We start from the raw sequence: 23905 nt of genomic DNA, 5'->3' as shown, positions 1-23905 counted from the left end.
AATAGAAAATGATACATTAAATGATATTATCAGCATAAGAACTTGAGTGAAAAGTTAACATTGATTTCTTAGTATTTAGTATGCACCCGTACTGCTTTAATGACAGCACTCAAGCTGACACAGACTGATGATCGTGTTCTACAGTCTGATTTGAGAATGATCCAAAAAGCATCGTGTGCTTTAATGGAAGCAAGAAAATTATTTTGTACAAACATCTGTTTAATTGATTAGTGACCTAGAAATAGTGCAGAATCATTAAATATGTCTTTTATCATTGTAGTTTTTTTTATTGTTTTAAATGTATGACTTGTGGACTCATCATAGCTACATTTATTTAATCAACATACAGTAATAGCTATTTTCTATTTTAATGTATTTTAAAATGTAATTTATTCCTGCAATGTCAAAGCTGAATTTTCAGCATCTTTACTACTTCTTATTATTATCAATGTTGAAAACATGTGTTCGGCTTAATATTGTGGGAACAATGATTCATTGTTTCCAGGATTCTTTGATGCACAGGAAGTCCAAAAGATTTATTTAATGTCACTTTTGATCAAAATAAAAGCATTCATTTCTTTTCAAAAAACCTTGACTTGTCTACAATGAATAAAGACATAAAGATGATTTTAGATTCACCTGGGCTTCGATGATTTTCTGTTTGGAGTCTACGATGGCCTGCATGTCTGCATGATCTTTCTTCAACTCGTCTTCAACTGACATCAACCTGAAAATATAAAATGGCCACATCTTTAAGCTACAGATAATACTTGAGTGCTTAACTGAACTGTAGCATACTACTTAAAATACCTCAGAGTAAGTAAGTAAATAGGGTATAATCTGCTTATTGGTGAAAGGAAATATTGTACTGATTAGGGGTGTAACGATATTCAAACCGAACCGAAAAAACGTGATACACCAGCCACGGTTCGAACCGCGATCCTCTCATGTCGAACCGAACGTGCCCCGCCCTCTGCTGCCCCAGCCCAGCTCTCACTTCACCTTATGCCACATTATTTTTTACTTCCCTGATATTTGATTAAATAGTAATTAGTACACTTTTAACAACTAACAAGAGCTGTATTTTTTTACTAAATATTATTATAATAATATTATTTACTAAATATACACTAAGTGTATGTCACGTGACTTGGGTGAAATAAAAGTGAAGTAGCAATAAATCACGTAACAGGTACGCCGTGTGTTAGCTGGGAAGGAATTGCATGCATTCTGTGCTAATCAGGAGCAGTCATATGATTAATTTACAGTTCATGTTGGTAATGTGCATTTGCCATGGTAACTGTTGTTTCCATAACCCCAAAATGCCACTTTATTTTCACTTTGTTATTTTGTAAATAAATAATAAATTATTTTGTAAATCTAAATTAGTGTGGTGGCTACTTTATTGTGTTACAAAAACTGCCATTTAATAGCTTTAACTTATAAGCCTATTTATTCATCATTAGTATTAGTCATATTCATACAATTTATGTGTTTAAATAGGCTAAAGAGGGACATTACTTGTGTGTGGTCATTAATTTTTGTGGAATAAATTAGATTGTTTTTGTTTTTTTAGTCTAGACTAGTCTTCAGTGGAGACATTTATTTCATTTTTAGTTTACTCAGGTTTGCTAACTGCTCTAAAGAAAACGTGAAGCCAATGTATAAAGTTAATAAAGATAAAGTTAATAAGTTAAATTATTGTTGTTGTTATTATTAGGTTAAAAGTGAATATAGTGTTATTATTGCTGGTGCCCTGCCATGAACCCTGACCCACAGCAAACAGAACAGAACCGAACCTAACCGAACCGAGGCATTGGTGTATCGTTACACCCCTAGTACTTATTAAATACACCATCTAAAGGAAGCATGTAAAGGTAAAAAATAGAGGACCCAAAACTGAGCCTTGAGGAACAGCACAAGATGTGATGCAACGCCTGAAAGGTGTAACATAGTATTCCCTGCTGCTTAAGTAGGATCTGAACCAGTCTAAGACAGGACCTGATAGACAGACCCAGTTCCAAATAACTTGCAGATCATTTAAAACCGTAAGCAAGGCTGTTTCTGTGCTATGGTTTGCCTGGAAGCTAGACTAAAATGTCTCATTAAGTTTATTGCTGTTGAGATACTATAGTCATTGAGCTGAATGGACACTATTTTTCAATTATTTTACCAAGAAATGGAAGATTAGAGATTGGTCTGTTGTTATTGAGCACATAATACTTAATTTTACCATCAGAAGTTTATCTAGGATGCCTAAAGTTTCAGACTGTTAATTTGGGACCCTAGTGATATCTAATGTATCACCTTTTTTGGGGATTGAAACTGTAAAGTTATAGTTTCTAGACTGGATCTTTAATCACAAGGCCACACCACCCCAAATCCAAACTCTCCTTCTTCCAGAGCAGATCTTTACCTGGTGATAATGCTCTTCATCTGGAGCTCTTTATCATCTTGCTGCTTGCGTAATCGCTCCTCCGTGTCCTCCAGCCGGGCCTGGTACTCCAAGAGCATCTTCTGGGTTTGGTCGTCCTGGCTTTTCATGCGAGATTCATACTCCTCCAGCTTCTTAGCAGAAATACGCAGCTTCTCCTGCAGGACAGCTATCTCCTGCTGATACTGAGGAAGGAAAGAGAGAATGAGGAACTCTAATAGCAGGATTATAGAACAAAAGCGGTGTAAAGAGGGAGTTCTCAGATGTGCACGGCTGTGGTTTGAAATGCATATTACATGAATATAGCCCTGCTAATCATCTCGTATCTGTCTGCTAAGCCTGGGAAATCCAGCAAAGCTGTATGAAATACTCCTGCTGTAGATGCTGCTGAATATTTCAAAGATTAATTTTTCATGCGTTTTGGGGCAAACCTGTAGCTTAAACTGAAAAGCATGGTGCTAACAAAGCCTAGGTAATGGGTTTCATTTGCAGGGAATGCATAAAATGAAAAAAAAGCTATACTTTGAAATCATTGTAAGTTGCTTTGGATAAAAGCACCTGCTACATGTATAAATGTACATTCATTTACTTACATATTTATAAGACTTAGAATTAGAACTGTATGTTGAAATAAGGTTATTGTTCTTACTCCATTGAGAAATAGTTATTTTCTTGTTTATATAATTTTTTGATTAACTCTTGAAAAAACTATTTTTCAATGGGGTAATTAAAATGGATGTTTGATGAATCTGAAGGAAAAAGCAACAAAAATAAAATAAAAACAATAAATAAATAAAAAACAAAACTGGTAAAAGTTTAAAAGAAGAAATAAAGCCATAATGTGAGATATAAAGTCACATTTTCTGGAAAAGGCAGAAAGAAAACCTAGTCTTAATATCTTACACAATTTTGCTTTTCAAGTAAATTGATCTTGTTTTTAAAAAAGAAGTCAGAAATACTGATTAAGAAAATTATTTTTGCTGTGTTTTTGCTTCAGGCTATTCAGAAAGTTAGGAAAGTTGTGTGTGTAATGTTTTATGCAGTTCTAAGGAGAATATTTTTGAGAATTCACTGCAGACAGTCTCCATCTTGAGATTCTGCTTGGTCAAGGGCTTATAGATACAGAAACTGACTGCTTTATAAATATGCAAAGACATGAAATAATAAGCCTGGTTTTTGGTGGGGGTTTTTTTCATCTTGTTTTTCATCTAGACTAAAACACTATAGTGCAATAAACTTTTTTCCCTTTAGAGGATTCAACCAATCTTCACAGCATCACTAACATTAACAGCTTCAAACAGAACGGGTGAAGAGGGGTTTTGCTGAGGGAGAGGGTTGAGTATGTGGATGAGCACGCTTTGTGCACTCCGCCGGGTTCATTATTCATTAAAGAGCAGGGGAAAGAGGCGGCAGACAAGCCTGAGCCAGGGGTGTGCTCTCCACTGTTGCAGTGTATAGTGATTTGAGCCTGTTTGCCAAAATTACAACACTAGAGAGATCAAGAGTCAACTTTATCTTAAGTCCTTTAGAATTGCATTTCTACTCTTTGACAACATCAACCTGTCTGCAGTTTGACATCCACCGTGCGCGTATCAGTTTAAGACAAGATGCCGTGACTAAGCAATTGGCACTTCAGTTCAAAAAGTTTGGGCTTGGTAAGATTTTTTTATGTTATTTTAAAGTCTAATTTAATATATTTTAAAATGTAATTTATTCCTGTGATGTCAAAGCTGAATTTTCATCATCCAGTCTTCAGTGTCACATGATCCTTCAGAAATCATTCTAATATGATGATTTGCTAGCCTGGATGCCAGCCGAACTTAGCCCCGCCCACAACATTTTTACTCGGGCAGTTCGGTCTGGACTTGATCGGTAGAGAAGTAATTATGTCCAATGAAATTGTCAGGGCGGGCTTTATACGATGATGGACAGATGATCAACAGTAACGTAATCATCCACGTCATCAAAGAGGTGTGGGTTGAATTTGTTCTAATCCTAAACGGAGAACTTCATATATGCATTCACCTTTACTATTTCTCTCAGAAATGATGATCGTGTTGGTAAGTACTCTGTATTCTTAAATTCTTTTTTTACAACACCGGCAAAGATCGTTTACACTCATCTTTTTCTTCTAACGTTAGGCTACTTATTCCAGCGTGCGTGCAGACAGGGTTGCCAAGTTTTTACAACAAAACCCGCCCAATTGCTAACGTTACTCAAAACTAGTCAAAAACAAGCCCAATAGCTTTCCGGGGGGGTTTCTCCGGGAAAAAAAGGCATTTGGGGGGTAAAATATGTGTTATTTTGGCAGGGCTGCCTGTTAAAATTTGCATTCCTGGGTCTGTATATCACATAACTGGGGTCGTTTCAACCCGCGGACTGGCAACACAGTGCAGTTGAGTTCTGTTGACATTTGACAACTAACGTTATGCGTCGCTCCGTTGCTCTGATTGGTTGTAGGTCTATCCAATTGAGTTATTTCCTGGTTTGGTTGAAACACGCCCCATAATCACAGCCCAACGGAGCAGTATCAGACTCAAATTCTGACATGAATTGAGTATGACGACATCAGGCTAATGATTTGCTGCTCAAGAAACAATTCTTATTATCAATGTTGAAAACAGTTTAGTTTGCCGCTTTTGATTGATTTAATGTTTCCTTGCTGAATAATAATTTCAACAACAACAACAACAAAAAAACACAAAAAACAAATGCTTAGTTAATGAATATTAAAGGTGCACTATGTAACATTTTTGCAGTAAAATATCCAAAAACCACTAGGCCAGTGTTATATATTTTGTTCAGTTGAGGACTTACAATATCCCAAATGTTTCCAACTATTTGTAAATTTAATATAGAAAATTGCTATTTTACCCAAGGAACCGGGACGTGTGCGGGAGTCGCCTGTCGATTGCGTCATATCTGCGTTACCCTCGGTTTATCTGCAGAAACCATAGATATACATAATAAAGGCTAGATGTCTTACGGCGGCGTCTCTAACGTCATCACCGGCGGCCATCTTGTCACAGGCAAGCTTTCTGGCGGGCTCTGTGGCACCTAATGTAAGGTGAGTGATCTGCACGAACACAAATACTTTTATCTCACTGAAATCTTGATGGATTTACAAATGGTTTGGTTTCTTACAAATGTTATTAACGTGGCTATAATTCTGGATGCTTGAACAAATCATGAATAATTATTCATAAGTGTGCAGTGTCTTAACTACATCTCTGACGTTTATAACAAAACAGTTTGAAAATCGGTAGACAATTGAGCAAGTTATGGTTATTTAAAAAGTACATGCACCATTAAAACACAATGTTGCGAGTGAGCGAGCTGACTGTGACAAGATGGCCGCCAGGTGCGGATGTCGACCGCCATTGGCCAGCAGCGCGGACGAGACATCTAGCCTTTATTATGTATATCTATGGCAGAAACGCTTTACTCTCACTGCAGTGTGAACAAGTGTCATAGCAGCCGCTAAACGAACGCACAGAGTAACGTCATAACATCATTTAACACACTAAGATGTGTCTAATATGATAAACAGAGCTGCGTTACCTCATACTCATGACCGGAAAGGCGGAGATGGCATAATGAAAGTCCCGCCGGTGACTGTGTCATAATAAAAGTCCCGCTGCTCGTGAGGCGTTTGTTGCCTTCATCTTATTAACAATCGCTCCAGGGGCCTTGCTCAGCTCCACAACACTCAATCCTGCTCTGCTTCAGACTACATTAATGTTAATAATCGCATCCATGAACATGATTTCTGCCCGAGTCCTATCCCGATTCCTTTCCACCGGCTGTGAGGTAAAGATCACGTCCCAAGATTCTGCGCTCAAACGTGGCATCATCAAACTATGCCTTTGTTTTGAATAGGCAACCTCTAGTGGTCGGAAAAGTTACATAGTGCACCTTTAATTAGGTTTACATGATTGGTAATTCCAGAAAGGTTACCTGTAAATGTCAGCATGGCCTAAATAATATTCATCAACATGTCATGACGTCACAGAAAGTCCATCATGTTCCAGTAACGATAAATAATGCATTTTAAGAGATCCTCACCGTCTGCTAGCACTTCCTGTCTGTGTGCCCATGGGAGGCCAGTTTTAAACACACAAAAAGTAAGCCTGCTGTATTGTTATACGGCTGCACCGCAGAATGAGGTCTCATTATTACCTTTTCAGTTGGCGTGAGATCCTCCTTGTTTGGAAAGTCCTCCCGGTGTTTCAAATCTGGGTCAATTCCCTCCTGCTCCAAATATTGCACATTCATATTCAGCAGCCATGCAGCAGTGCGGTCCAATGCATTGGGATTCACAGGGGATGGAGCCTAATAAAAGTAAACACACACACACATTATTGTACATCATTGTATCATAATATGGCCATGCTAACATCCAATTGAGACAGTTGCTATCCATTTTTTTTTGTTTTCACTCAGCTACAGAAACATACACACACAAACAAGTGCCTCAAAACTTTTCAAGGTGAACACTTGTGCTTGCTGGAAAAAACACTTGATTATTTTTTAATGAAGAGTCATTCGGCAGACATCAACAGACATCACAGGAACAGTTTGGACAATGCGAGCAGTCATTTAATCACTAGCGCAGCGCCTGCGCTCTGGCAATTAATTCTGCTTGTCTGATCCGTTCCTTTCGCCTCTGACAGCGAGAGGGCTGTGTGTTCATCTCAACCTAAGAGCTGCGCTTGATTGTAGCGTTGCACCAAAAGACTCATTATCCCCCGAGAGATCTGAGTGCCAAGTAGTTTTAAGGATATCAGCCAAGTGGTAGCTAATTTAGTGGTATCTAAATTTGCTATGAGAATGTAGCAGCATAAAGAGACAGAAAGGATGTGATCAGTTTTAAAATGCTATGTTTTGAGAACTTGAAACTTTGAGACATATAACATCTTTTTCTTGATTGTAGCAGCAATAACGATGATTAGGTTTATAACACTAAAAACATGAGTGGCGCTAGCCCTGCAAAACTTGTTGGCACAATGCTACTTGCAAGTTGCTATGTGGTTGCTGGGGTTTCTGTTGAGTTGCTTACTAGCACAACTCAAGAAGGGCTGGCACATCAATTCTCTGTGATATTTTGATCTGGGTCTCATCTTCAATGTAAGTCCTACATGTGGGAAAAAATAGACATTGTGGCAAAGACCCAATTTATTCTCACAATCTATTAGTTCGTGGCCACATTTTATTAACTGGTTCCCTTGTTTTAGTTAAATTGAGGCCACTAAATTGAGGGAGCAAATTATTAGTTCATGGCAAAGGTATCTTGTTTTTTATTTATTATGCTTTAAGAAAAAAGCTTTTAAAAATCATGTATGTTCAAAAATCTAGTGTTCAAAAAGATGAATAGCACCTAGAAAAATTTCAGTCAGGGTTATAATAGTTAACTAAAACTAGAATCATAAAAACATTACTGTTACTCAAAATAAAATAAACTTTACAGTAACTGAAATAAAACTTATTTTAGGTTTAAGATTCTCATTTCAAGGCACCTTTTCTCATAATTTTATTTTTGTATAAAAATAAGAAAAATTTAAATGAAAGGGGTGGTTGCATGCGATTTCACTTTTTTAACTTTTGTTAGTGTGTAATGTTGCTGCTTGAGCATAAACAGTATCTGCAAAGTTACAGCGCTGAAAGTTCAATGCAAACGGAGATATTGTCTTTTAAAGTTATGGCAGTTTATTGCCTACAAAAACGGTCGGTTTGGACTACAACAAGCTTCCTACCGGGTTGGTGACATCATAAACCCTTGCTATTAACATAAACACTGCCCCCGCGAACACGCAACAAAGTGGGCGAGGCCACGTCGCAGTCATTACGAAAGAGAGAGAGCTGTTGCAGAACTACAAACTACATTTGGCCATCTAAACAATCTAAGACCATTGCGTTTTTCGGAGGGATGGGCTTCACAGAAGCAGGAAGCAAACGAGCCGTTCAAAGGACAGTGGAGACAGCGGTGTGGAATAAAGGTAAAATATAAGAAAAATATGGCATTTAAAAAAAAAAGAAGTATTAAGACATGTTATACTGCGCCCCATAAACACAACCAAGCCTAGAAAAAACCCACGGAACCACCCCTTTAAATAAAATGAAAATTAAAACATAACAATTAATTCAAAATATTAATAAAAACTATAATAGTATCTCAATGATACTAAAACAACTCTGGTCCCATTACAGCCGCTGGTTTTACATACAATTTTTTGACAACATTTGATTTAAAACACAAAAGTAGTTGGGTATATTGGCGCTGCAACAAGTAAAATAAATGAATGATAAATTACTTAATAAAATCAGTTTTAGTCAACAAGCACATGAAATGCTGAATATTTAATTTTGCACTAAAATGTTATTTTCATTGAGTAAAATAACATTTCTAAAATGAAAGGGATTTCATCCAAATTTGTCACATTTAACTCACTTGTTTGTGTAGAGTCCGCTGCTTGGATTCTGGACTGTCCCCTTTGGAGGATGACGACTGCTGCCTCAGTCTGGTGCCGCTGCTTGGCCAATCAGGAGATGATGACATCATGCTTCCACTGGAGGGACGGGGGTAGGGTGCGGTGTTGAGCATGTTGGGTGGAGTGCGGCCTCTAGTGACGGCCGGAGGTGGCTGGTCTATCCGGCGCTGCGGCCCTGCACTGTTCTGCCGCGGTACGTTGGTCTGGTGTTGCGTATCCGTGAGGGACAGCTGTCTGCGGGTGAATTCTCCAGAACGCCGAATGAACTCATCCCCACTGCTGCCCCCTCCACCACTGGCCCCCGTGCTGGACTGGCTCAGGAACGGGTGCTTTGACCCCGCGGTAGCTGCTTCCTCTGCATTACCCTGGGAGCTGATGGAACTCTGGCATTCAGATCCCGAATCGGCCACCGCACGGGGCGACACGGGTAATCCGGCAGCCATCTGGTACACAGGGTTCTGGAACGAGAGCGGGGCAAGCAGCTGGGACCTTCCCGGGGCGGTCTCTGTGCTCGGTGTCGTGGGGGTCTGACCTGCCCTCCTTAGGGTCGGACCGCTGGGCGTGTTGCCCTTAATGGTGCGGGTGGTCCACACTCCCGTGCCCTGGCCGACGGAGGTCTGGCTGTCATTGATGGGGTCGCTGAAGGAGGTGTTGGGAGCACTCTCAAGAGAACGGCTGTCCTGCAGGTCCACCATTGACAAGCTCTTGCTGCCGTTAGGGATCTGAACATCTGGCTCGTTGGCCTCCGAGTAACTGGAGCTGCGGGCGGGCGATGGCTGAATCACAGAATTCCTCGTTACGAAAAACAGATCCTTGTTTTCGGGGGTCGGCGAGGGCAGCCGAGTGAAATCCACCAACCTGTCCAAATGGCGACAGGACAAAATTGAAGATCACAGCTGGTCTTTAATTCAAATCAAACTCATTATTTGCCGATCTAGCTCATTTGTATGGTTAATTGATGTGTGCTGATATGACCGATTACAGTCCAAACACTACACTTTGACAAAACATCACAGTACACAATGTCTCATGACAAAAAAATGATTCAAGACTACGTTAAAAATATGCCAATGATTACTGTGCAAGGGGATAAACCACACTGGCCTGAAGCCACCCTGAAGTTTTTTTTCCTTCTCCACATGAAAAAAAGAAAAGTATAAACAATGTCTTGCTTGATTCTCTCCAGTCAAAACAAATCAGAATAAGTCTGGCCATGTTTGCATGCATTTAATTGCCACTTTCTACATTTACACAGTCAAAAGTTTAGGGTAAAAATTTTTTTTTAAAGAAATTAATACTTTTATTTAGCAAGGAAGGGTTAAATCAAGCAAAAGATTTCGATTTCAAATAAATGCTGTTCTTTTGGACTTTCTATTCATAAAAAAATCCTGAAAAAACCTATCACTGTTTCCAGTGGTTATTTTTTTAACAATAAATGATTCTTGAGCACTAGATCAGCATATTACAATGATTTCTGAAGGATCATGTGATGTGACATTGAATACTGGAGTAATGATGCTGAAAATTCAGTCACAAATGACATTTTAAAATGTATTTAAATAGAAAACAGTTGTTTAAATTTGTTATAATATTTCACAATATTGCAGTTTTTACTGTAATTTTCAAATAAATGCAGCCTGTGTGAGCATAACAGACTTCTTTCAAAAACATTAAACAAATCTTAAACGACGGCAAACTTTGAATGGTAGTGTACATTTATGCATTTGGCAGATGCTTTTATTCAAAATGACTGTGCATTCATACATTTTATTAGTATCCGTGTTCCCAGAGAACTGAAACCATGACCTCGGTATTGCTGGTACCGTGCTCTTTTAATTGAGAAAATTAATGCATATGTAGATTTGTAATAGCTTTGAAAACAAATTATTAAAATGTGAAAACATATCAGGATCCAATTAATCTTCTCTGAAAGCACTGGGTGATCAATCGAGCAGCAAGAGGAGTTGTAGCGCTTTATAAGAGCCTTGCTCTTGGAAAAGTTACACCTTCATTTTTACCATAATCCACACTAGAATGATAATGAGTTTGCACAAAAATCTTCAATCTGAAGCAGGCTGAAGTCGAAAAGTCTATTTTAGGTTTGACTTACCCTGTGATCTCACTGTCCATGACCATTTTCTGCAGACCGGTAGACAAGCTGCTGCTGGGTAGACTGGGGGAGCCCACGCGCTCTGTGGGAGACGGCACAGGGACTCCGGTGGGGTTCGTCAGGGCTGAATTCACGTCCCGCAGGATCCGCGCTAGAGGACCGAGCTTGGTGATAGTACTCTATAATACAATGGAGAATGAATTGTGACTGACTGGATTCAAACTTGATGGAGCACTGAACTAAGAGACAATATATCACTTCAGAAACACCACTTAAAATAAAGTTTAGTGTGTTATTCCAGCACAGTTTAAAGCAGTAAGACAAGAGAGGCTGTGCATTACAGTGATTTTACTGTTCAATGAGTGTCGTTAGGTTCAACGCAGAATCTTAATGATCAATTGCTGGTGCTAATCTGGATGTTTCTATTGACAGTGCACAATTTAGCCTAACAGCAAGTAATGGTTTCTAGCAAAGTATTGCCTAAATATCAAAGAGGCCATTTTAGGCACTTTTACAAAGTCGTGATTTTGTGGTCTACTAGGATAAGGTGTTTAAAAAACACATTATTTTTCATATATTTTACATTGTTGCAGCACCTCTATTCCGAGTCTGTCAGTAACGCTTAGTTCCGGTCTCTATGAAGCCCCTCTTCCTGAAAAGCGCAATGTGCTCTGTTTGGTCCAGCCGACCAATTGAGTGTATTTCGGAAATGTCAAGCCCCTTACCATAATCTCGAGTTTTAAGTCTAAAAATGCAACTCAACCAGGCCTCGGCACAACCCATTGTTTTGTGTATGCCTTGGGTGGGAATTATTTAAAAGATGACTATTCTGACATGTTTGTTCCTGGTAGAAAACTCAGCTGTGCATACATCTACTATTTCACATTTTAGATCATTGGCTTTGATTGTGGCTCATCCAATCAGATTTTAGAGCCAGTACTGTCTGTATTTTATCTTAAATGAAAATCTATTCCCTTCTGATAATCATCTGATAAACTAAGAGTTCTTTGTAATTCATCAGGGGCCCGTTTCAGAAAGGAGGTTAAGTGAAAACTCTGAGTATGTTAACCCTGAAATAAGGGAAACTCTGGGTTTTCTGTTTCAGAATGGGAGGTATGTCAAACCCGAGAAAGCAGGGTAAGTCAAGCCCGTTTCTAAAAGAGAGGTAACTTAAACTCAGAGTCAGTTACCAGGGTAACTTACTCTATGAAACTAACCTGGTCAGGAGCAGGTTTTCTTTGGTAAACCCAGAGTTTCTTTCAGTGTCCTCCCCTTTTTTAAAGCGCCAGCTGTTTAAATAGTTTATTCATTCATTCAAACTGCACAAATGCTTTTTTTACTGAGTATTTTGGTCGTATTTCAAGTACAAATATCAAACAATTATAAATTGGATGTTAATATTCTTCCTCCATCTCCTCTTCATCTGTCAGTGGTGCTGGTGTTTGGCTGGCCTGAGTAGAAGTAAACTGTTTAATGTCATTACCCTAATTAATAAATGTAACAGGTTGGATTAGAGAACATTTCATTATGGGAAAAGAGCATAGACCCTTTTCACATTTCTGGGTTTCTCAGAGCGGAAGTCGTCATAGGGTTAACTTTTATAGCGGTGAATGAAAGAATAAACTAAATATATATTTTTTGTGTCCCCATTTGCTCAAATAGCAAAAGAAAAACTCCACAATAGTGATTTAACAACTTTCAAAAAGAGGAAAAAAATAGAGTGAGTTTGATAACGGAAGTGGAAAGAGAGAAAGATGTTAATTTTCACCATCACTCCCATAGACACTGTATTAGAAACACTCTCACAGCAGCGGTAACTTGTTTTTTTGTAAAAAGTAATATAATACAAAGTATTAGTGTTATAAATGTACATACATTTAAAAAAAAAAAAAAAATACAAAAAACTTTGCAGGATTTACGATATTGATGACCATTAAAACACGTCATCACTGTGAAAAGGGTCTATGTGGGAAATCTGCTGCACATTGGACACTGAATGATATTTAATTAATATGTAAAATGTTTGTAAAGTCATTAAACCAACACCCATGAACATTTTATGCTTAAAGCTTTACCTGATTGAATTATGTTTTTATTTTTCATTTTTAGCTGCTGCCACATTCTTTTTTTTTGCAGTTTGGATACCATGAAAATTAAACTTAATTAAAATAATTAAGAATTAAACTTACATATTGACCCGGACAATCATGCAAACATCTTTTTGTTGGGCGCTGTTGCCATGGTGAATCGTAATTTCGGAGCTCCATTGATCGTGGCTTTTCATAGTTGGAGTGCATGTGCTTAACTCAGAGTCAGTCTACTCAGAGTTGATTGAACTACTTCAATTCAGCTGTTCTGAAACCCAAAACTCAAAGTTTCCCATCTCAGAGTAAGTCAACTCAGAGTTCAGGTTTAAACTCAGAGTTGGTTGAACCTCCTTACTGAAACGGGCCCCAGATTCTACTACTTTCTGATCTCAAATTACAATGATAAATATTATGTATAAATCCGTTTTCACTGAGCTATGTGATTTTCTGTGAGAAAACTCAGTTATATATATTTTCCCATGAAAATGATATTTGTTCAAACACAGGTGTTCACCTGATCGAGCTGTGAGACGGCTTCTGACAGAAGAGAATGGAGAGTGGAGAGTTCACGGCCCAGGTCAACATAACCCTCGAAGCCTGCTGTGTTTGAGATGGTCTCTGGGTTGGAGATCTCCAGCAGGAAGCGCTGCATGTTGGTCCATTCATGCTCCAAGAACTGATTCATGAAGGACATGTACTCCTCCTTACTGCCAAACCTATGACAAAAAACACAGTAAATACAGTTTGAGTTTCCTAATGCAAATGGGCCATCTAAAACACTTTATCAGCATGTTCCCATAACTAACTGCAACCACAGGAATAATATTGTACATTATAATACTGATCTAACCATAGTTAAGAGTATGATGCATTAAAACTCATGATCAACATCTTAGAAGAAAAGGTTCCATAAAGAACCTTAAAGGGTTCTGTCAGATGCTTCATTTATAGAACCTTTGTTCCTATCATGGGATCATTTTATGGATATAGTTATAGATATAGTTTTTTTTTAATTCATTTTTAATTTTATGAATTAAACAGCTCCAAAACATACTTTATAACTTAAAGAAATTTAAATAACCTGCTAAACATGAAAGTATTATGCAATCATTTAAGACATTTCTCCTTATATAGAACCTTTTTGGTATTAAGAGTTCTTTAAAATGTCGAGAACCCTATGATTTTATATAGAAACCCATTGAGTGACTGAAGGATTCTCAAACTTTTTTGTTAACCCTTGACATAAAATATTTACTTGAATTGTCCCATGAGATTTTAAGTTAATATTTCAATAATTGAACAACACAATCACATTCACGGTTTGAGCCAGAGCTTTTCCTATCCAATATTTTTTTCCCCTCGTCTCAAGAAATATCTGTGTACACACGAAACCACTGAAACTGACTCAAAACGATGTAGTACACATGCAGAGCAGTATGTGGCGCTGTAATTCTGGCACAGAAATACACTAAAAACGGAGAAGAAGAGTTGTGGCTAGAAGGAGTACAGCAATGTAGGAAGCGAGGCAAAATCTCATGATAAAATAACAAGAAAATAAATGTGCTACCTAAACATATCCTTACAATAATGCAAATACAGTAATTCAATGACGCAATATTGATGTGCGCATGCCCAGCGCCGTAGTTATAATCCTTCTAGTCTTTCCCGTGTGGGAAGTAGTGTGATGACATCATCGTTTCACAAACTATACGGATTGGCTGTACACATGGAAACGCAAGGGTGTCGGTTTCAGATTTATCCACTCTGGGTTTCATGCTCCCAAAACGCCGGATCCGTGTGGACAAAACGCTGATATGATACAACATTTTTACGTATACAGCTAAACGCGTCTCCGTGTGGACGGGGCCTGAGAATCAAGATTTTTTTGTTTAAAATTGATATTGCGATTCTCCCACGATTCTGAAAAAAAAAAAAAAAAAAAAAAAAAAAATTCTGACCAAATGTTCATTGCTTCAGTCTATTTAAAAATACATTAATGTGAACGAAATAATAAATAAAAAAATATTTCTCATTCATAAAGACTTCTTTCATAAATCAGTGTTTGTGAATGATTTTCTTGAATGAATGATTCAATGACAAACACTTTTTTAAACACTCTTGTCGCCACCTCCTGGCGTAATAAGCGATGATAATAATACAAGTGTCAAAAATGCTCTATATTGATCGCTAGCTATCAATGTTCATACCCAAACTATAAACTTTTATCCCAGTACACATTTGTCCCCCTGCTATTTAAATGTTTTTAACGCAAAAATGTGACTTAAGTCCCTTAAGTCTTTGGTTTAAAGCCAGTTTCACGTCACAAGAGTCAGCGGAGCGTGAACAGCCCGTGTTTTCGCTGCCCATATCAATGAACGAGAGTGTTCACATCGGAAGCGGGATGGCCGACTCTCTCATTCATGATCTTCAAAACAGATAGGGGTTGGCTCTTTTGACTAAATCATGATAAATCATACTAGAAACATGGTGAATCATGCTAGAATGTGGTAAATCATGGTAAACTACGGTAAATCGGCAGTGACAAAATACGTGCTGCTGACGTGTTAATAGACAGCAGAATCGTTGTCATTTAGAAATAAGATCGCGTGGGTGTTTGAATCAGTGTTAATTTCGTTGACGAATAATTTTCATCATCATTTTTACACTGACGAAAACGATGCGATAACTAAATAAAAAACAGTTTTGGATGACAAAAACTATGACGAAAATCTACTGTCATTTTCACCAACGAATAAAAATTTGATAAAAATGTTCGAGAGGAACAATTAGGGAAGAGATCCAGTCAAAACTGATGTCCTGTGTAATAGATGTGCACATTTGAATTGTAGCGTGCTGATCTAACCGATTCAATTTAGTTGACTAAAACAACAAACAATTCAGGTGACTAAAATATGACTAAAACTAAATAGCATTTTAGTCAAAAGATTATGACTAAAACTAAATAAAAATTTGCTGTCAAAATGAACACTGATTTGAATCTAGATCGCAATCTTTTAACGATTAGTTGTGCAGCTCTAACAGGCAGGTAAATAAATTATTTCACCTTTTTTTAGTAAGTTCTGTATTTTGTTTATATCTTAAAAATGATTTATTTACGTTAATTTGATATGTTTATGATTTAATTCATTATTAGTTTTTCATCAACAGTTCCCACACAAACCACCGGTTTGGTAAAAAAAAAGAAAAAGTTCTATCCTTGATTTGCATGCACAAATGTACTCACTTGGTGAAGTTGGCGAGGTTTTGCGTGACTTTGGCAATGAGCGTGAGTGTGCGGGCGGTGCGGTCGTCTGGATATTCCTGCATGAGGCTGAAGAGTGAGGGTGACATGATGGCAGGACACAGGAAGCGCAGGAAGAGAGACGCGCTGATCAGACGTTCGCTGATGTCTGGCCGTCCTCGGCTACTGCATTCCTGCCTCCAGGACGCAAACACTTCTTTGAGCTCCCGAGGAAACACGCTGGAGTGAAAAGACAAGTTAGTGATTTGATTAGAAAACAAAAAAAAAACATTAAATGGGTAGTTTACCCAAAATGGAAATCTCATGTCAAGACAGATGGTTCCAACATATAGTCTTCAACAGTTCATAGTGACTACAGCTAAAAATATCACCATACTGGTATGGAAAAAAACATGAGGGTGAATAAATGATGACTTTAAACCAGCATTAGTGAGTCTAGCACTGCTAAGTAACTGTTTATTAACAAACGGGCCCAAAAACAACAAAACTCCCACACAGTTCTGCATTCCCACATTGCATCACAGTCACGGTGAGCATTTAATTAAGTGTTAACAATGCGGGATGGCATCTTCTCCCACAACACTTTCACTGCTACCCCCCTTTAACCGTTACACCCTCCTTCAATTTTCACATCATCGCCGTAAGGACGTCCCCTGCTGCGGCCTCTAGCTCACCACAATCTGCTGTTTAAGTTGCTCTTTTTAAGACTGCGAGACGTAAAAGATGGCAGACGACAAAACTGTAGCACAGTTAGACATAACCTGTCAAGATTCAGTCTAAGATACTCGTCAAAGGCAGGAAAATGATCTTGCACCAGGCCATTGCAAGAGAGACTAATTTCATTTCTCAGCATGGTTTTGCAGAAACGTAGGTGATGATTGAGGAATAGCAGTCCCTACGAGGACAGATGGAGACCTCTCACTTCTTATTAGTTTTACTATGCCAGGCATCATGGGCTTTTTGGAGAAATGACAAAATTGCTAATTCAGGATCTGCCAGAAATTAAGAAATCAAAAACAGACGATAACCCCTCATAAGCCTTAAAACTATTACATGTTTTTACTCAGCATTTATTAATCTATTTATTATGCTTATAATTCAAAGTGACTTATATTGCATTCAAGGTATATATATGTTTGCAGTTCATGCATTAATAATACCATATAGATGAAATAATAAATGTAAATTATATAATATATAATTAGATAATATTTTTATTACATATCTTTAATTGTAGTGATAATCTTTATTATATGGACACATTCATATTTGTATATAAATTAAACCAAATTTGTATATATTTCATAAAAATATTGTGTGTATATATATATATATATATATATATATATATATATATATATTATATATACACCGATCAGGCATAACATTATGACCTAATATTGTGTTGGGCCACCTTTTGCTGCCAAAACAGCCGTCGAGGCATGGACTCTAATAGACCCCTGAAGGTGTGCTGTGCTATCTGGCACCAAGATGTTAGCAGCAGATCCTTTAAGTCCTGTAAGTTTTGAGGTGGGATCTCCATGGATTGGACTTGTTTGTTCAGCACATCCCACAGATGCTCGATTGGATTGAGATCTGGGGAATTTGGGGGCCAATCAACACCTCAAACTCGTTGTTTTACTCCATGACCCTGTCGCCGGTTCACCACCGGTTCGTTCCTTGGACCACTTTTGACTGACCACAGCAGACCGGGAACACCCCACAAGAGCTGCAGTTTTGGAGATGCTCTGACCCAGTCGTAGCCATCACAATTTGGCCCTTTAAAAAAAACTTGCTAAAATCCTATGTTATGCCTGATCGGGGCATATAAATGTGTTCATATATTAAAAAAGATATATAATACTATTTTAATGTAATTATTTAAATGTAATAGTTTCTGATATATTTAAGTGATTTACTATAATCACTATGATTACTATAATGACTTTACTATATTAATATACTTATATTTGTATATCAAATTAATACTACATAGTTTAAATATATGTAATAAACTGTATATAAAATACTATTCTAAAGTAATATTTACGACATTAAAATGATTTAGTATAATCACTATAATTACTGTAATTTTATTATATGACTAAATTTATTTTTGCATATAAAATAAATACTACAAAATGTAAATACATATAAAATGATGTATACTCTCTCTCTCTCATCCATAAGAATGGAAGTGAAGTAAATCGATCATATAAGTGTAATATGACCTCCATATTGACCAATCAGTATCCAATATTGGAATCACCCTATGTATGTACCTATCTTACCAATAGAACAAATTCCCATAATGAGCTGTATGAGAGGTGCTATGAGAGGTGAATTTGATCTCATTACCAGTAAGAGTTGATGATCTTGCAGAAAGCCAGCTCACAGCACATCTTGAGGTTGCTCTGGTGCTCATGCAGGTCGCTGGAGGAGCACTTTGACGGATCCACCTCACAGTTCTCGTCTGACTCATACAGAGCTTTGATGAACTCACCTGGGACAAAGAAGGTAAACAATGCGGAAAACCTCATTTAACACAGACAGCGTGCTGCAGTACTGAACATTACAGTTAATGCTAAAGTAAGAAAGATTTATCATTAGAAATGGATAGCACTATTAAAACGGTTCAAAATAATGAACTTGAATAACTTAACATTAGTTGAATAATTTCGCAATGTTCAAAAATGACCCAAATAATGAATGGAACTATGCTTTGTTTATGTAAGCTTTGACAGTTTCTCACAGACTAACAGACTTTGAAAAGTAGTTTCTCAGCATTAAACAAGCGCTTTTGAGGGAACCCGAGCCTAAAGCTTTCCCTCCGCACTCGATTTTGGGCTCATATTGGACTTGATATGGTAAATAATTGAACAGAACTTCAAAAACACAGGCTACACAAAAAAGCAGTAAATTATTGATTCTTTATTCTCACGGGCATATTTGATGGTCTAAAATCACTGCAGGAATTGTGAGGAAAGCATCGGGCTGCTTTGATTTGAATGACAATTAAATATACATTTCACAGAGACATGTGAGACACAAGTCAGTGTTTTTACCTAAAGCGTCCTGGAGGTACTTCTGTCCCACTAGTTTCAGGTACTCCTCTATAGCTTTAGTGGCCAGTGTGTTCTCACGGAATATGAGATGCTCGTTGTCTCCGCAACGATCCACTTCAGACATCATCAGATCTGTCAGAAAGTCCTGAGGGGACAAAACATTAATATGTCTTTATTGATGTCCAGCTTTTGTTGTTAAACTTGTTTGAAAATGATCCCCGGTAGGTTTAAGCTAAAAATGGTTTTCCTGGACACTCCCCCTGGCTCTCATTGGTCAAACAAACAGAAAGGTCTCATTGGTTGAGAAAATGTTGCTGTATCGAGCTGGGCAGGATGCTTGACAACTTTGTCAAGAAAGTTGTCTTTGTATATAAAACGGATAAAAAAAAGACACGCCATATGCAGGCTTTTTATACACACACAACAAAACTCAAAAGAAAGAGGTTGTTTTGTGCCTGCTCTGCTGTTCTGGTCTGTTGCTTGCTTTCATCCTTTATTTCCCCATCTTTGATCACTCTGTTTTTGAAATCCCACGTTTGATTTTGAACCACTCGGAATCGGGTGTCTGACCTGGAAAACAGCAAAAGCATCTGATAGGCCAGACTCAGGGGCTTTTTATTTGGAGTCTAGAAGCGTCGCTATTATTGACTGAAGACACACAGCAGCTCCAGTCAGAATGTGTAACAGATTGAGACGGTTATGGATATCCAGCTGGGGAGATGACTCATACTCAGTGATAGCGTATCGATTGTGCGATAATGGACGTTGTATAGTTCAATGAAATTTACCCTGGGTCCCGTCGCAGTATTCTTTCCCTAACTTCCTGTTTTTCCTCTCTCATGATGCGTATCCCATGTCTCAGCTCCGCCTTCACTGCCTCTGTAATCAGTTTCAGCTGAGCACATCCAGCACCTCAGAAGCCTACGAGTAAACATGCTAATGATTTGCTCTCATTTGGCCCCTGTTTGAGAGGTCCTTCATACTCTGTAGGCTTTATTTCGAGTACTAGTCTCAGAGCCTCAAAAAAGCACCATAAAAGCTGCTAAGAATACTCTTGCACTACACTTCAAGTCTCATAAAGCCATACAATATTTTGGAATAATTTGAAGTAGTTGAAAGTCTTCTCCTCTGCTGTAGCTGTAAATATCAGTGATGTGAAACATGTCAAGGGTTTTGTGCTTGCAGTTTAAATAAGATTTCAGAGCTACGCCAGAGGGGAAGATCTTAAGTGAATAACATCAAAACAACGACATCTATGCACTTTTTCTTTTGCGCACACGCACGCACACACGCACGCATGCACACTGTGTTTTCATGTTTTATGGGGACTTTCCATAGACGTAATGTTTTTGCATTTTTACATTTTCTTAAAACGTGTATAATTTATAAGCTATTTTCCTCACGGGGACCCAAAAATGTGGGTCCCCGTTATACCCCTAATATTATTCGTGGTACCATCTATTTAGTAATTATTAGTAATTATTTTGAAAAAAAATAGAACATTATGAGTATATAATGACGTTATAACTGGCTGAATGCTTTTAAAATGTTTAATTTTAGCATGTTTTTTTATTTTATTTTCAGCATCATTCTGAAATGATTTAAATGTGCTTTTTAAGTGTGTACATTTAAATTGAATTTGAATTGGAGTTGGAACTAGAGCTGAAATTCAAATGAATTGGAATTCAAATTAATTTAAACTCAAAGAAATTCCCAATAACTGTCATTTTAACAAGAAAAAGGAACATTTGTCAATAATTTGTCGAAAAAAGTCAGATTGAAGGATTATAGTTTTTACAGACAGACAGCTTTATGGATAATGGTGAAAGAACTTAATTTCCCACAATGCCATTACCTAATGATTTCTTAGAATTGCAATTCAGTAAATTACACTTCCTGTCATTACATTCCAAACTGCTTTTGTTTGTGTGCGTGTGTGTGCATGTGTTTGTGGCCCTTGTAATCCCTACATCCCTACAAACCCCTACAAGGACAAGGATTTCAGATATTACTATCTTTGTGGGGACATTTTGTCCCCACAAAGATAGCAATATCTGAAATCATTGTCAGGGATTTACTGAATTGCAATTCTAAGAAATCATTAGGTAATGGCATTGTGGGAAATAAAGTTCTTTCACCATTATCCATAAAGCTGTCAGTCTGTAAAAACTATAATCCTTCAATCCCAAATTATTGACAAATGTTCCTTTTTCTTGTTAAAATGACAGTTATTGGGCTTATGAATTTCTTTTAGTTTAAATTCATTTGAATTCCAATTCATTTGAATTTCAGTTCTAGATCCAACTGCAATTCAAATTCAATTTAAATTGACACACTTAAAAAGCACATTTAAATCATTTCAGAATGATGCTGAAATAAAATAAAAAACATGCTAAAATTAAAAATTTTAAAAGCATTCAGCCAGTTATAACGTCATTATATACTCATAATGTTCTATTTTTTCACAATAATTACTAAATAGATGGTACCATGAATAATATTAGGGGTAAAACGGGAATTTTTCTTCTCTTTTTATCCCCCCATAATATTCTCCAATGAATGATTATTAAATATGATAAGGTAGTATTAAACTGATGCGATCAAATATTAGTTAAACTTTGTTATTAAAGAAGCATCAAGTTGCTTCTGAACTGTATAAACTCCAGAACAGCATGTGTATGAGTTCCCACGCTCCGCCATACTGGTAAGTGCTAGTTTAGGAATTGTGGACCAGCATAGTCTTGTTATTTACCAGCTGAACATACAATCCCACCAGCATCAAAAACACAATCTAGTGACATCCTATGAAGAGAGATGAAGCAAAGGCTCAATGTGGGTGGTGCTGTGCTACTGCTGTCAACAGAATCTCCGTAAAGGACATGGGCGTGTGTGTTTACAGCTGGCCGTGATTTCTGCTGATGCTCTGGCATGTGATCAGTGGTCTGAAGCAGATGTATGTCAGTGTTTTGAGAGATAGTGTGTGAGTCATTATTGCACGTCCCTACAAGCACCCATCTGAGGATTTAGTCTCCTAAGCAGGTGTCCATAACAATCTAAACAGTTGCTGACACGTTATACGTTATATAAAACAAGAACAAGACAATTTTCTGTGCCACACAAAGCACTCTAAACCCTCACCGGTGGGATCAGGTGATAAGGGCATATCTGAGCTGTTCTCTTCCCAGTCAGGCAGAGGTAACATTGTGGTTATGACACTGAGAGGATCAAATGGGACCCAGTTTCTTGAAAAGCTTTGGGTCTTTGGCAGCAGTCACAACACTCAGTATTCAATTAGGACACAAGAGCTTAACACAGTGAGCTGCACTCAGCGCCCGCTCACTGATGAGACTTATCCGTAGTCTCACCACTAATCAGACGCCATCGAGTGCAGTGCATCTTCCCTGGCTCGCCTGTCACATCCCATCATGCCTGTCTGTAGCTCAGCACCACAATCAGCACAGATCTGCAAAAAAATCTATGGGGTTTGATGGAATATGGAGTACTAGTGCAGGTTTTACTGCACAAAATACTGTGTAATGCATATTATTTTTTAAGCAAATAATGCACGTGAAACAGTATCCAGCTATAAATGCTCTAGGCAGTATTGATGTCACATGGCATGATTAGGTTGCATGAGTGGTGCCCAGTTAAAGTGTCAGACATGCGGGCATGTGTAGCCCAGTTTTGTTTAAAAATGTATTCGGCAGTGGGATCGAATAATGAGATGAGATGGAGATTTAAGCATTGTGGTTGATGTTACTTCCACTTCATTTGCCGCACTGCAAGTTAAGCGCACTGCATTGCGGGATACATAGTGTGATTCGCTACTGAATGTTTAGGAATAGTCATGCGGTTTCACTTTGTAGAACATTTGCATACTGTGCACAGTATAAACTACCATTAAAAGTCTGGCGTCGGTAAGATTTTCAATGTTTTTGAAAGAAGTCTCTTAAATAGTAAAATTATCTATATTGTGAAATATTTGCTGTTTTAAAATGTAATTTATTCTGAATTTTCAGCATCATTACTCCAGTCTTCAGTGTCACATGATCCTTCAGAAACACCCTGTTCAAAACATTCAAAAACTGAATGATGTAAACCACAGTCTGTTGTAAAACCTGACACAACCTATTTGTTTTTGTTGCATGTTTATTTTTTACCAATAAAACTGAAATCTGTAGCCATCTTAAAATGCTGTGTATTCAAATTTCTTTCATAGGCCATACAGTCATTATGATACTTGTCCACGTTTCACACATTTCTTGCTGTCCAATGGCCCGAGGAAGGGTTGTTAATGTTCTGTTTAAGCTTCATGCTTACAGCGGTTTGAGGAAGGCATGAATAAGTAAGCAGTGGCTTGTTAAAATGGCAACGTGTGCTCTTGAGTGTCCGTTCATCCTCAGGGCGATCCACTAATGACCCCTGTCCCACAGGCTCCGCCTCCCTAGTGCACAGCCCT

At 37.8% G+C, this 23905-nt stretch overlaps 1 protein-coding gene across 6 annotated transcripts in view; it reads right to left on the bottom strand.

Moving 5' to 3' along the window:
* Positions 1–23905, bottom strand: part of dab2ipa (DAB2 interacting protein a) — a gene marked incomplete at its 5' end in the record, with an annotated part of 164641 nt that overhangs the window by 5374 nt on the left and 135362 nt on the right. For all 6 annotated transcript variants that reach the window (XM_079827786.1, XM_079827790.1, XM_079827787.1 and 3 more), the window contains 9 exons: positions 640–727; positions 2417–2619; positions 6614–6766; positions 8883–9780; positions 11033–11211; positions 13634–13835; positions 16364–16600; positions 18740–18884; positions 19447–19591. In XM_079827786.1, coding sequence (XP_079683912.1) covers positions 640–727; positions 2417–2619; positions 6614–6766; positions 8883–9780; positions 11033–11211; positions 13634–13835; positions 16364–16600; positions 18740–18884; positions 19447–19591 — 2250 coding nt within the window. The remainder of the gene's footprint in view (positions 1–639; positions 728–2416; positions 2620–6613; positions 6767–8882; positions 9781–11032; positions 11212–13633; positions 13836–16363; positions 16601–18739; positions 18885–19446; positions 19592–23905) is intronic.

The sequence above is a fragment of the Gobio gobio genome (genome assembly GCF_949357685.1).
Source record: "Gobio gobio genome assembly, chromosome: 10".
NCBI classification, from domain to species: domain Eukaryota; kingdom Metazoa; phylum Chordata; class Actinopteri; order Cypriniformes; family Gobionidae; genus Gobio; species Gobio gobio.
Note: the sequence above shows the minus strand (reverse complement) of the source record. Positions and strands in the feature narration are given on the sequence as shown.